General features: G+C 41.7%; 1 protein-coding gene across 2 annotated transcripts in view; it reads left to right on the top strand.

Annotated features, from left to right (window-relative positions):
* The window catches only part of siah1 (siah E3 ubiquitin protein ligase 1), a 29,799-nt gene extending 20,068 nt beyond the window's left edge, over positions 1–9,731 (top strand). For both annotated transcript variants that reach the window (XM_044036744.1, XM_044036743.1), the window contains exons 2-5: positions 930–986; positions 6,702–6,883; positions 7,646–7,942; positions 8,900–9,731. In XM_044036744.1, coding sequence (XP_043892679.1) covers positions 977–986; positions 6,702–6,883; positions 7,646–7,942; positions 8,900–9,271 — 861 coding nt within the window. In that variant the 5' untranslated portion in view covers positions 930–976 and the 3' untranslated portion in view covers positions 9,272–9,731. The remainder of the gene's footprint in view (positions 1–929; positions 987–6,701; positions 6,884–7,645; positions 7,943–8,899) is intronic.
* Positions 9,732–13,219: the final 3,488 nt, after the last annotated feature.

Genomic DNA, 13,219 nt, shown 5'->3' on the forward strand with positions numbered 1-13,219 from the left:
CTGCATTAGCAGCGTGGTAAGAGGATTAAATGCCTTGAATGAACGTGGTTTCGCTCTATGGACGCCAGCAACATGGGCCGTGCATTTCCAGTTTCTGGGGAAACTGCTTTTAGCATCCAATATAATACTGGTATCACAACTGTGAGCATGTAAAGATACCAATATTTGTCTTTTTTCATTTCATTTGTTTCATTAGTCATCATTAGTCTTTTTAAATCTTTTAACCCTCTTATGACCATCATGATGTTCAGGCCGCCTGGATTTATTTAGAATTTTATGGCTGTAGAATTGTCAAAAAATGCTATCAATGAGTACTTTTGCTTCCTTTTTCCAAGAAAACTTTCACTAGTGATGCACAATATGAAAAATTTCAACCGATAATTTCCTGCATGGCCGATTTGAAATTCATATTTAAGATAATCTGAATATAATCTGCTGTTTGTGCACGATGCAGTGATGGAAAAACTGATGTTTTAGTAGCTCTGAACTAGTCGGCGGCAGACTTTTGACTCTTTCTTTTCACTGGGTTAGGGTTAGAAACAGTTTTCAAACGCCTGCCGAATAAGGATGTCGCCACGGCGTGTTGTTTTAGCCTTAGTACCGCTAACTGTTACCACGGCTGCTTCATATTCTTTCAGTGAAACTTTTAGTCTTCTTTCCTCCTCTTGGAATCCTCGCTGAACAGCTTTTGCAAACAGCGATGCTGTTATTATCTTCTGACATGCAGGAACAACATGTTTAGGTTCAAATGTGGGCTTGGCATTAACTAGTTTGGGTTGAAGTTAGGAATAACACTTTGTTGGAGGTCAGTGCAGTGAGGATGTGCAACCCTGTGTGTGAATCATAGAACACGTAATATTTTGTTTCCCATTGCTATTTTTTCCTCAAAATCCAGTTTGTTTACCCTGTTTTTTTTCTCCACCTTTCAGAGGTCCCCACATTTCAAGAGAAGACGAAAGCCTTACTTGGAAATCTTATGGACGAAGGTCAGTATTAATGTTGCCTCTCTCTTGTTGTTTTACATCTTCACGTGTGTTTGTTTTCCTCAGTACCTTCTTCTTAACTCCTCCCATTCTGTTTCGTTGAGCTCACACTTTGGGCAGCACCGTGCTCACCGTGTTCTTTTTTCTGCAACACAACAAAGTGCGCCCGTCTGCTAACAGCCATTCATTCTGATCCTTTTCTGTGTGCCGAGTCATTGTTTATGTCTGCTCTCCTTTCTGCTGTCATCCTTCATGCCGCTGCCATAAAAGACACACAAGCATGTGCTGTTTGTTCTTTCTCTATCTGAGCTGACTCACTCATTTTCTCTCTCCTCACTCTAATGTAACCCTGTGATTCACTTCTATTTTCTAACACCCTCTGTGAAGAGCCGTTTTTGTTGTTATTTTGGTGTTGGGGGAGGTTTGGCACTCTGTTTGCACAAGCTCAGGTGAGACAGGGAAACGGTTAGTGACTGTTTTCAGAATCGTTTTGTTTTTTTAAATATACACACTCACATGCAATCCTGGTGTGCATGTGCACTATCTATTAACTCCACCTTTACTGTCTTTGCTGCTGTGGCACTGTAACTCACCTATTGTGGGACTAATAAGGTGGCTTGAATCGTCTCAATGTAGACATTGGACCATCATTTTCATGGACCTCAGTTTTGTCCTTTTTTGAATGGCTAATTGGTCACTGCCCCTTAGTTTAGGCTTACTATATTTGCCTGACAAAGTTGGCATAGCCCAAATATGGGTTAAATATTGTATTAGTTGCCCATTTTTGTTTATTTTTACACTTAGGAGCAGTAGTAGAAAGAGGAAATGTCAATGTGCCATGGATGTAGTGAGTTGCTTTTAGGGACACAGTGTGATTTGTGTGTGTGTGTGTTTGTGTTTGAAAAATTAAATTAGGCAAATAAGATATTATCACTCTTTGCTTTGTAACAGATAGGCTGTTGCAAAGCAAACAGGATGGCTCATTGCATTATGATGCCGTGACATGGTTGTCCCACTATCAAACAGTGCAACAGACAAATTCTCCTCTTCTCTTCTCCATTCGCAAACGACACAAAAGATTCAATGTGGGAATTCTTCCAGGCTTCAATCCAGTCGAATAGGAACGCTACACAAAAGAAAGGGCTCGTAAACCTGATTTTCTTAGGGGGTAAAATATTTAAGTGTTATGCATTTTTGTGGCTGGACGTTGGTGTAGGTGTGATGGGGAAATCAATCGTAGTCTTTTTCAGTTCAGCTTCCGTGTTCTCCGAAGAAAGTTGTGTCTGAATTGAGACATGGCTATTGGTTACTACTTGCAGCTCTATAAAATACAGTTCTGACTTGGAGTCACATAGTGTGAGAGTTTTGAAGTTGCCCATTAAAATTATCAAAGTTAGTAGTTTTTGCCTCAGATGTTATTACTGCTGCTGCTGTTCATGTTGCTTTTGAGGCCAAAATCACACCTAGAATTTGTAAAGTAGATTAAAACAACAAGGAGTGGATGATATTGGACTTTATATCGTGAGTGCTTGGGCTGATAACAGTTACTGATACTAATATGTTTTGTACCTGTGCCCAGGCCATTTAGTTTCTTCTGTAGTGAAATTAACCTAATATTTTTGCATGCTCAAATCGCAGCAGATGTCAATAAAAATTTTCTTCATTTATGAACATAAACAAAATAATAGTTATAGAGGGCTCAAGCGTAGAAGTCGAGGACATGGCATCCTGCTGTTTCAAGTCATTAGTCATATTGGGGGTTATTGGTTTGCCAGTATTCAATAATGCAGTAACTATTCGATAAACATAAAATGACGTGGTTGGCCACATCTGTCCTGGGGGCTTCATATTGACACATGTATATTAGCAAAACAGGCGCTGTATAATACCGGCGGGCCAACTCCAGTGGTCATTCGTTATGGCGTTGCAGGCCAAATTTGGCCCGCGGGCCAGAGTTTGACACTCCTGTTGTAAAAGCTATTTTTAAACCTCCTGCTAAAAATGAGTGCACTGGTCCCTGCTTATCTGTAATTTGCCTCTTAGCCCCCATGTTCCAGTTGAACCAGTGATAATATGTTTATCCCCCCACACACACTCTCTTCAGTTGTACATGTTGCTTCTTGTTTTAGCCTTACATGCTGCATGCTAGCTATTGTAGTGCTAAGCTGCAGAGTTTTGCCATAAGTCACGTTTTTAAAACCACTGTTCTACTAAATGAAACGATTAAAACCCTTTCTTAAAGTGGACGCAGCTTTGACACAGCATGCTCATAACTCTTCTACCAACTGCCTGTGCTGCCATTTTTGCCCTCAAATTCCCAAGAGCCTCTGTGAAGCTCAACCAATCAGAAGCAATGCGTTAATCACATCAGTCACAACTGAGCTGCATTTTGTGCTCCAGTGAAAACCAGAGCAGTCGTGTCCTTTCAGAATTCAGATATATTGTACTATGTGTACTAAATTTGACAATAAGGCCTTAGAGCTGGAACAGTTATTCAATTAATTGATTGCTAAATTAATCGTCAGCTATTTTTAAGTTTTTTTTTCATGATTAAAACAAGATTTCTGATTGTGCTTCTTTGCTCCATAAAAGAAATCATTAAACAGAATTTGGGTTTGTGGACAGAAAGACATTCGAGAACATCATAATTTCCAGGTTTGACAAACACGAATCAAAGTATTCTGGCATTTAGGACCCAACGATTACTCAGTTAATCGTGAAAATAATAGACAGATTAATCGATTATGAAAGTGTTTAGTAGTTAGTTGCAGTACTGGTGTGGTACATTGCAAACAAATGATGGACATTATATCACTCATGGCACCATGTAGACAATCGAAATGGGAATTAAAAAATTCAATTAGTTATGACAGAATCAATGATCCGAGACTAAACTAAGCAAGTATAAAAATGGCTGACCCATCTCCGCTAAAAGAGAGAAAAGAAAGATTGACAGTCTAATCACATTGTCACCTTAAAAATCGAAGATCAAATCGAATCAAGGATTTGGAGAATCGTGACGCCCCTAGCAGAAAGTACACAATTTATTTCGGAAATGTGGTGGTTATGTAAAGTATAAATAACGAAGGAGTGGAGCTGCAACCAATGACTATTTTAATCGATTAATCTGTCGATTATTGGAACCTGGAAATGATTGAGTTTTAATGAGTTATTTGTTATATGGAGCAAAGAAATCAGGAAACTAATTTGAGAAACTAAAAATCTTGTTTTTATGAAAAAACATCAGACCGATGAATCAAGTAATTGTTTCAGCTCTATAAATTACAGTAATGTGAATTTTGTATTTAAGTAGATTAAAGAAGTATTTGCACTTTTATACATTAAAACACCGGCGTTGCATGCTCGCTTGACTGTGACCCTGGCCTTGGTCTAGCACGACATCCTGAGCTAATTTGGTTTCCCACTGCCCTCTGCACTGCTGCTAGCATGCTAGCCAGCTAAGAGGCTCTATAAATAGCTGCTAAGACAGTGTCTCTATCACAGCAGATGTGTTTACAGGCAGGCATGTGCGGTGTCAGTCAGCCGTTAACTCCACATCAGATCCAGTTCCTGCCTCTTCACTCGTCGAGGCCGTGCGCACGAGTATGATTTACCCCGAGATGGCCACTCAGTGCTGTCAACAACAAATAAAGATGCGCAAGACGGCGATTATGACGCAGATAACGGCATCAGATTTATCCTGAAATTACTATCTGGTAATGGTCTGAAAATGTCAACAGGAAATCAATCAAACACTTGCATCAGGAGTAATTATTGGCTCCTTCATGTGTTCATAACATACAGGTCACTATTGTTGGATCCTCTTCAAAAAGCTTTGTACTAAGCCAATAACATGCTGAAACTTCTAGATTTCTAGAGGAAAAGAAGACTAACTTTGAAGGTGACTGGCTCTATATCTATATATATATATATATATATATATATATATATATATATATATATATATATATATATATATATATATATATTATATATAATTATATATAATATATATATATATATATATATATACACACATATACATATATATATATATATATATATTGCTAAATTTAGCTGCTAGCTTTGGCAGCACTTTGTTGGTGGGTGTTAATTCCCCAGCTGTGGTACTGTCTGTCTTCATAATGCCACACTTTATTACCACCACTTGATTTTGCTTCTCTTGTCTTCACCTCCCACACACATTATCCTTCCTTCTGCTCTCTTGCTTTGGGATCTCCCTGTGCTGCTGCCTCCTTCTGTATGTGAGCAGCAGCTTTAAATAAAAAAAAAATAAAAAAAAGGATGAACAATGTCAGGACACGCGCTGTCATGATCCAACTGAACTGCTCCGGTGTTATTTTAAAAAAATGCTCCTTTTAGCTCCATGTCTGACGTATTCTGTCTATACCAACACAGATAACACAGCATGCAGGTGTGAACAGGGAACAGCTACTAATGATAAACAACAACAGTTGAAAGACAGAGCAGGGGTTTCTGTTTTTAGACAGTTGTCTAAATGTTAGCAGAGCTTTTTTGTGTTCACCCCTGACAGTCGAGTCACGGTTGACATGAAGCATTCGGGAAGTAAATGTGGGTAACGTTTTCCAAAGGTCTCTATTTTTTGCTTATCAAGAGTAATGGCGCTTTTCCATTATACAGTTATTGCACTACTCAGCTGTACTCAGGGTATTAAGATACAAACAATGAAGGACATCGAGGTAATTGTTGCGTCTGTGAATGGACCGTGGTGTATTTTTGAGGACCGCAGCCAAAATGTTTTAAAAAAATGGCAGGTTTGATACCAGTGTCGGACAGTGGCTACGCTTTGTCCTGTTCAGATTTAAAACTGATGTCTGTCCACTCTTCTGAGGTTCTTCTCCTCCTCCTCCTCCTCCTCCTCCTCTTCTTTCTTCAACAACACATACCTGTTCTCCTGCCCATCATTTTTCTCTGGCCTCTGCTCCAGCCTCTGTTCTTTCCTTTGCTCCACAGGCCAAAACCACACTCAACACTACAAACTCGTTACCAAGGCAACTGCACAGCACGTTAGGAAACAGCAGCTGCACACACACACACACACACACAGCACATCTGAGTTCAGTTTTTCTGAGTTGCTCGGCTGTTATTGACCAAACCAAATCAATACATCTGTGTTACACTGGTTGCCGGGACAACAGCAGGTGTTGTAAATTAGAGGTAGACCGATGAATTGGCCGGGTACGATATTTGCCCGTGCAGTGTTGTGATGTATCGCACTGCTCGTCTTGCATTGTATTTTCCTCTACTCCATTCATCAAAGGGTTGTCGTCTGGCGTTATCGACACCTTTTCGTGTGTCGCTCACGCTGGTGGAATGACCTGCATAGCGCTACCAGAACAGGGGACATCCCTGTCTGAAGAGCCAGCTCTTTCAAGAGCATCTTCTCTCCTAGCACTTACCTTACCCCCTATCTCCTTCTACACTTGGATCCACTTCTGCTCTCTTGCCCTCTGTCAGTCCACTATTCCTATTGAGTGGTTTTATTTCCAAGACTCCTTCTATGTAGCTTATTCCTATTTTGTGAGTCAATTTCGTAAATGTAAATGTAATCATGATACTGAGAGATTTTAAAGCACCGTGTGTAATAAAATGCGTGTTCAGCATGTTCGTACATGTCGTCATATGAATTCTTGTCTGACTTCACTTCTTTCTCTCTTGTTTCTTTGGTCCTACCAGAAATGAGTCGCCAGACTGCCACCGCGCTGCCCACAGGAACCTCCAAGTGCCCCCCCTCCCAGCGCGTGCCCACCCTGACAGGCACCACAGCCTCCAACAGTGACCTGGCCAGTCTGTTTGAGTGTCCGGTCTGCTTCGACTATGTTCTGCCCCCCATCCTGCAGTGCCAGTCGGGACATCTGGTAGGTTTCAGTCCATCCTGGACTCCTGTCCTGGTTTTCAGATTACTAGGAGTGTTTAGCAATGAGAAGTAGAGGTTGTGCACAGAGGGATGCGGCAGTGCCCTGCTGTTGTCCCCTCATTTTTTAATGGTAGGCTATGTCGATTTCTTCAGGGCTAATAAAAGACAATGTTTAGGGCTGCAACTCGGGTCCGTAAGATGTCAGGATATAGTCATCAGTGTTTAACAAACTTGGAAATGGCGATGTTCTCAAAGTTTTGTGTTTTTTTCCAGAATAAATAAAATGTATTAATTTTTAATGATTTGTTATATTGAGCAAAGAAACTAGAAAATATTCACATTTTACTGGAACAGCTTCTTAAATGTAAATGTTATTTCTGTTGTTTTTTTTGCACCATATGAAGAAATAATTAAAACTTAATAATAAACTATACTATAAAAAATAAGACATTTTGAAGATCATTTATCAACTTTTTCTGACATTTTATGGACCAAACAACTCATTGATTAATCAAGAAAAACGTCGACAGATGAATGATTTATGGAAATAATTGTTAGTTGCAGCTCTACTGTTGTACTGAGTGACACTTTTGTCTTCCATGGCCATAAGTGTCTCACAACAGAGTATTCAGACATGTAATCATCATCATCAATGTCCTCTTCTGCTGTCTGAGATCAGCAGAAAAGATTATTTTTTTCTCTCCTGACTGAGAAACAGAGTAGGGATGAGACGTAGTCACTGATTTGACTCGTTTCTCGTCAGGTATGCTCCAACTGCCGGCCAAAGCTCACCTGCTGCCCGACCTGTCGAGGTCCGCTGGGCTCCATCAGGAACCTGGCCATGGAGAAGGTAGCAAACTCGGTCCTCTTCCCCTGTAAGTACGCCTCGTCGGGCTGCGAAGTCACCCTGCCCCACACCGACAAGACAGAGCACGAAGAGCTGTGTGAGTTCCGGCCGTACTCCTGCCCGTGTCCCGGCGCCTCCTGCAAGTGGCAGGGCTCGCTGGACGCCGTCATGCCTCACCTGATGCACCAGCACAAATCCATCACCACGCTGCAGGTGAGCGACACCGCGACTCCCATGCCCAAAAACATAATGCACATTATACACAATAAAATGCACTTTAATATACATTTCAGAGGTAAAATAACAAGGGAAGGATCAAGACCACCTTTTCATGTTTAATCCAGTTTGTGATATTGGTATCCAACAACAACCAACCATTTTAAAAACCTTGGTGATGTCTCGTCATCCTTCGTGCAATACCAAAATTCATCCGCCATGGCAAATATCGATGTTGGGGTCAATTATTTGGGCCAATTTTTGGCTTAAAACTTAAAAAATATGTCTGATTATAGCTTTTGTTTTAGCTTCAGTTTCTGCAAAAAAAAAAATCATGGTTAAAACACAGCTAATATGGTTTTGTGTTGGTTAAAATGTGTCTTACAGAGACTTCTTAAACTTGTCTGTGTGTATGTGTACTTGTATTTATATCTTTGTGATGTCCAAAAAAAACATGTGGGCACATTTTGTCTGGTCCCCACAACTTTGATGGCCTTTTACCAGGGTTAGGACCTAGTTTCAGGGTTGGGCATCCCCCAAAATAGACATGGATCATTGAAAGCGCTTGAATTCTGTGCAAGAAAGAAGTGAAGTTGATATTAAGGTAAATGTCTCCCTCTCCTTTGGTTCCGACGCCACCTACTGTTTAATTCCCTGCATTGACGTAAGATTCCGTGCAGCACAATGAGCGAGTAAAGTTAAGCAAGAGAGTGCAAATTTTATGTGATGCCTAGGACATGAAAATTCCAAGATCTCGGTCTCACCAAAGAAATTGACAAAGAGAGACTGACTTCTGACTTCTCGCGTTCCTTGAATTTGAGGAAAATTGATCCTAGAAAGTTCTTGAAAAGTACTTGAATTTGATATCAACCAAGGTGTGGGAGCTCTAGTTAAGGAAATGCTTAATGTCTATGAAGTGTCCTCACTAAGATACTAATCTGTGTGTGTCCTCAGGGCGAGGACATCGTGTTCCTGGCCACGGACATCAACCTCCCCGGCGCCGTGGACTGGGTGATGATGCAGTCGTGCTTCGGCTTCCACTTCATGCTGGTGCTGGAGAAGCAGGAGAAGTACGACGGCCACCAGCAGTTCTTCGCCATCGTGCAGCTCATCGGAACGCGCAAGCAGGCCGAGAACTTCGCCTACCGGCTAGAGCTCAACGGGCACCGGCGCCGCCTCACCTGGGAGGCCACGCCCCGCTCCATCCACGAGGGCATCGCCACAGCCATCATGAACAGCGACTGCCTGGTGTTCGACACGTCCATCGCACAGCTGTTTGCGGAAAACGGCAACCTGGGCATAAACGTCACCATCTCCATGTGCTAAAGGTCAAAGAAGGTCAAAACAGTTACAGATCGTTGGGGCATTTTTTTTCTTTTCCCCCCTTTTTTTTTTTTTTAGATCAGGTCGGATCAGTCGTGACCTCACAGCGCCCTCCTCCCTCTCTCTCTCTGCCACGCCCCCTTAGAGACGTGGAACTGGACTGTCTGAACGGGCAGCCATGGAGGCTCAGGGGCGGGTGGGATGGATGAATGATGGATGAATGGGTGAGTGGCAACTTATGTGTAATGACGGTTATAGACGCACGTGTAAACAAGCGCGAGGCGAACGTTGGTCGTCTCGCCTTCTCTTCGCCGTTTAAAGAAAAAAAAACAAAGTACGGACACAAACTGAGAAGCTGTTCAGTCAAACTCGCTCTTCAAACTCTCGGAACGATCGTCCACCGCGTTCATTTTTCACGTCTTTCTCCTCTCTCTCTCTCTCTCTCTCTCTCGCTCTGTCTGTCTGTCTGTCTGTCTGTCTGTCTGTCTCTCTGTGTCAGTCCACCTCATTTTACATTTCAGACACACACAGCGACGACTGCTCAGTGCGTGCGTAGGTAGCTAACCAGCTACCTATCACTTCTTCTTTCTTTTCGCATACCCACGCTCTCTGGATCCCACGGCTCACGCGTCACTGACACTCGTGGATCCAGGACCTGGAGGTGGCACCGGAACTGTGGTCTCGTGACACCTTGGACTTTCCCTTTTATTGTTTTTGTTGGATATTTATTTTCACTCCGCGTGACTGACGACGTGGACATGGAACGATCCCGGACTGGATTTCCAGCTGGAGCTTGCGATCTGCATCCAGAAAGTCCAGAATGTGGATGTAAAAACGTTTGCAAAGGCGTTTGTGGAAAGCGGACTCTCGTCAAGGTCGTCGCTGCGGTCGTCGGTGTTGGCGGCCGCCGGACTCTCTGCTCCTCGTTCTGTGTGGATTTAAGATTCTGAGCGACCGTGGATTTATTTTTTATTTTTTCTCATGAACACACGCGCACACACACCCAGTGATGCTTCATGTTTAGTGTGTGTGTGTGTGTGTGTGTGTGTGAGTGTGATGGCGGATGAATTGTGTGTCAGAGAAACGGATGACGTCTCTTTTTTGTTGTTGTTTTTTACAACCAGGAAAAAACAAACACTACATTTCAGTTGATTTTTGTTTTCTTTTGGGAGTTTATTCAAAATTCTTTTAACGATTTTATTTTTTTTGTATGAGAGGAGAGAATACCTCCGTGTGTGTGTGTGTGTGTGTATGGACAGTTTGTGAGAAGCCAGCTCTGTTTCTCCTCCTCTTTCATTTTAGCTCCGCCTCCCTCTCTCTCTCTCGACCCACCCTGACTGACTTGATCGCCCAGAAACCAGGACCGAGGGACAGTTTCTACCGTTACAGCCGTTCGCTATTGTTATTATTAAATGGAGATTATCATAATTATCGTTTTTTTGTAATGACTTTTAAAAACAAAAAGTTAAAAAGGCAAAACTTGTAAAACTTGTGGCTAAACTTCAGTGTTTGTAGTTAAAAAGCAAGTTGTGTCGTTTCTTCTTCTGAAGGTTTGTGTTTTTCTTCTTCTCCTCCTCTCTCGTTTGTTTTCCCCCTCTTCTTCTATTCGTCTATTTGTCCTTTTTTGTTTGTGTGGTAAGTCTTTTCTTTATTTTCGTCTGTGAGGAGAGAGGGAGGTTAAGCCAATCATCTCTCTCTCTCTCTCTCTCTCTCTCTGGAGTCTCAGTCGTAATGTCGCTGCTCTCCCTCGACTTTTTTTCTGTTTTAATTTGTCATTAAATAAATCTATCTTTTTCATAGCGGTCGACTTTTGTCTCTTCATTTCCTGTCGTCGTGCACCTCTGAGCCTGATGGTGGCGATGATGTGCGTATCATTCTCAAACTCTTAAATACAATAATCTGAGTTACTTTTTCCAGGTCTCAAATACAAAATTGTTGGACCTTCGTTTTATTGAGTTCTGAGGTTTTGGTTCCTCTTACTTAATTTTCTAAATTTAAACATGGAACCAATAATGACTAACGTTGTGGAACCTGCCTTTCCACCTTGTGGACTTGTCCTGGTCCAGCATTTGTTCTGGTCCCGCAGGTTCAGGTTCCACAACAACTGCCTCCAAAGTTTTATATATTATTTTAACTTCTTGTGAAACCGACAGTGCCACCTTCTGGACTGGAAGGTTCCTGTGATTGTGAGCAATTATGAAGAACAAGGCCACTTCTCAATACTCAAGTATGCAATTATGTACTTGCGTACTTGGTCCAAAGTTATGTTCTCTAATGAAAGTAAATGTTGCATTTCCTTTGGAAATCAAGGTCCCAGAGTCTGGAGGAAGAGAGGAGAGGCACAGAATCCACGTTGCTGTGGACGTCCAGTGTGAAGTTTCCACAGTCATTGATGGTTTGCGGTGCCATGTCATCTGCTGCTGTTGGTCCACTGTGTTTTCTGAGGTCCAGGGTCAACGCAGCCGTCTACCAGGAAGTTTTAGAGCACTTCATGCTTCCTGCTGCTGACCAACTTTATGGAGATGCAGATTTCATTTTCCAACTGGAATTGGCACCTGCACCTGCCAAAGCTACCAGTACCTGGTTTAAAGACCATGGTATCCCTGTTCTTAATTGGCCAGGAAACTCACCTGACCTGAACCCCATAGAAAATCTATGGGGAATTGTGAAGAGGAAGATGCGAGACGCGCTGAAGGACACTATCAGAACAACCAGGGCTCTCATAACACCTGAGCAGTGCCACAGACTGATCGACTCCATGCGACACCGCATTGCTGCAGTAATTCAGGCAGAAGGAGCCACAACTAAGTATTGAGTGCTGTACATGCTCATACTTTCCATGTTCATACTTTTCAGTTGCCCAACATTTCTAAAAAACCTTCTTTTGTATTGGTCATAAGTAATATTCTAATTTTCTGAGATACTGAATTTGGGATTTTCATTAGTTGTCAGTAATAATCATCAAAATTAAAAGAAATAAACATTTGAAATATCAGTCTGTGTAATGAATGAATATAATATACAAGTTTCACTTTTTGAATGGAATTACTGACATTAATCAACTTTTTGATGATATTCTAATTGTGTGTGTGTGTGTGTGTGTACACATATACACATCATTCTGACATATTTATAATTTATATTTAAATACAGATACAGTGACTGTGTGACTGGAATATAAATCTAAAATTCAAAGTTAAATAAATAAAACATTAATAATATGCAAACTTTCCAACTGTCAGGTCGAAACGTTTACATTAAAAACAAACTAACACAATCTATCGATCACACCAAGCATGCAATGACCGCGACGTCTGAGCCAGCGGATCATTTCATCAGGACAGGCCGAGGTAACGCTGCTCTGCGCCGGGCACAGTGAGTGCCGAGCGTCCGCAGAGGCGGAGCTGATTTCACTCCAGATCCAACGGCACCATCCTCTTTCTCCACCCAGAGATAGGTGCACGATCACACGCACACACACACTAATGCTGCAATCACACCGGTGACGGTGTTTCGCTGGTTAGATAATAAAATAATAAACATAACTCCTGAACTCAAAACCGAGACACTTGTAGAAGAAAAGTACCACGGACATCGTTCTTAGCGTTGTCTTCTTCAATAAAGGCTGCCTCCGACTCCTTGGCGTACTCTTCATCAGATAAGTTCTTGTATTTCTCTTTGTGTTTGGTCACGTAGTAGTGATTCAGATTGTAATCCTTAAACACAGCGACTTGTGTACCACAAACTAAGCACACGGCTTTACCTTTGACCTGTAAAGACATATTTAGCGGTCCATGTCTTGTTGAAAATGCGCCATTTGGAATTAATTAATTTTTGGACGACATACTAAGCTATGACTTTTTTGTCAAAATTTGGACGACATACTATCCTATGACTTTATTGTCAAATTTTATACAAAATACTAACCCATGACTTTTTGGTACAAATTTT

Source organism: Solea senegalensis, linkage group LG10, assembly GCF_019176455.1.
Source record: "Solea senegalensis isolate Sse05_10M linkage group LG10, IFAPA_SoseM_1, whole genome shotgun sequence".
NCBI classification, from domain to species: Eukaryota; Metazoa; Chordata; class Actinopteri; order Pleuronectiformes; family Soleidae; genus Solea; species Solea senegalensis.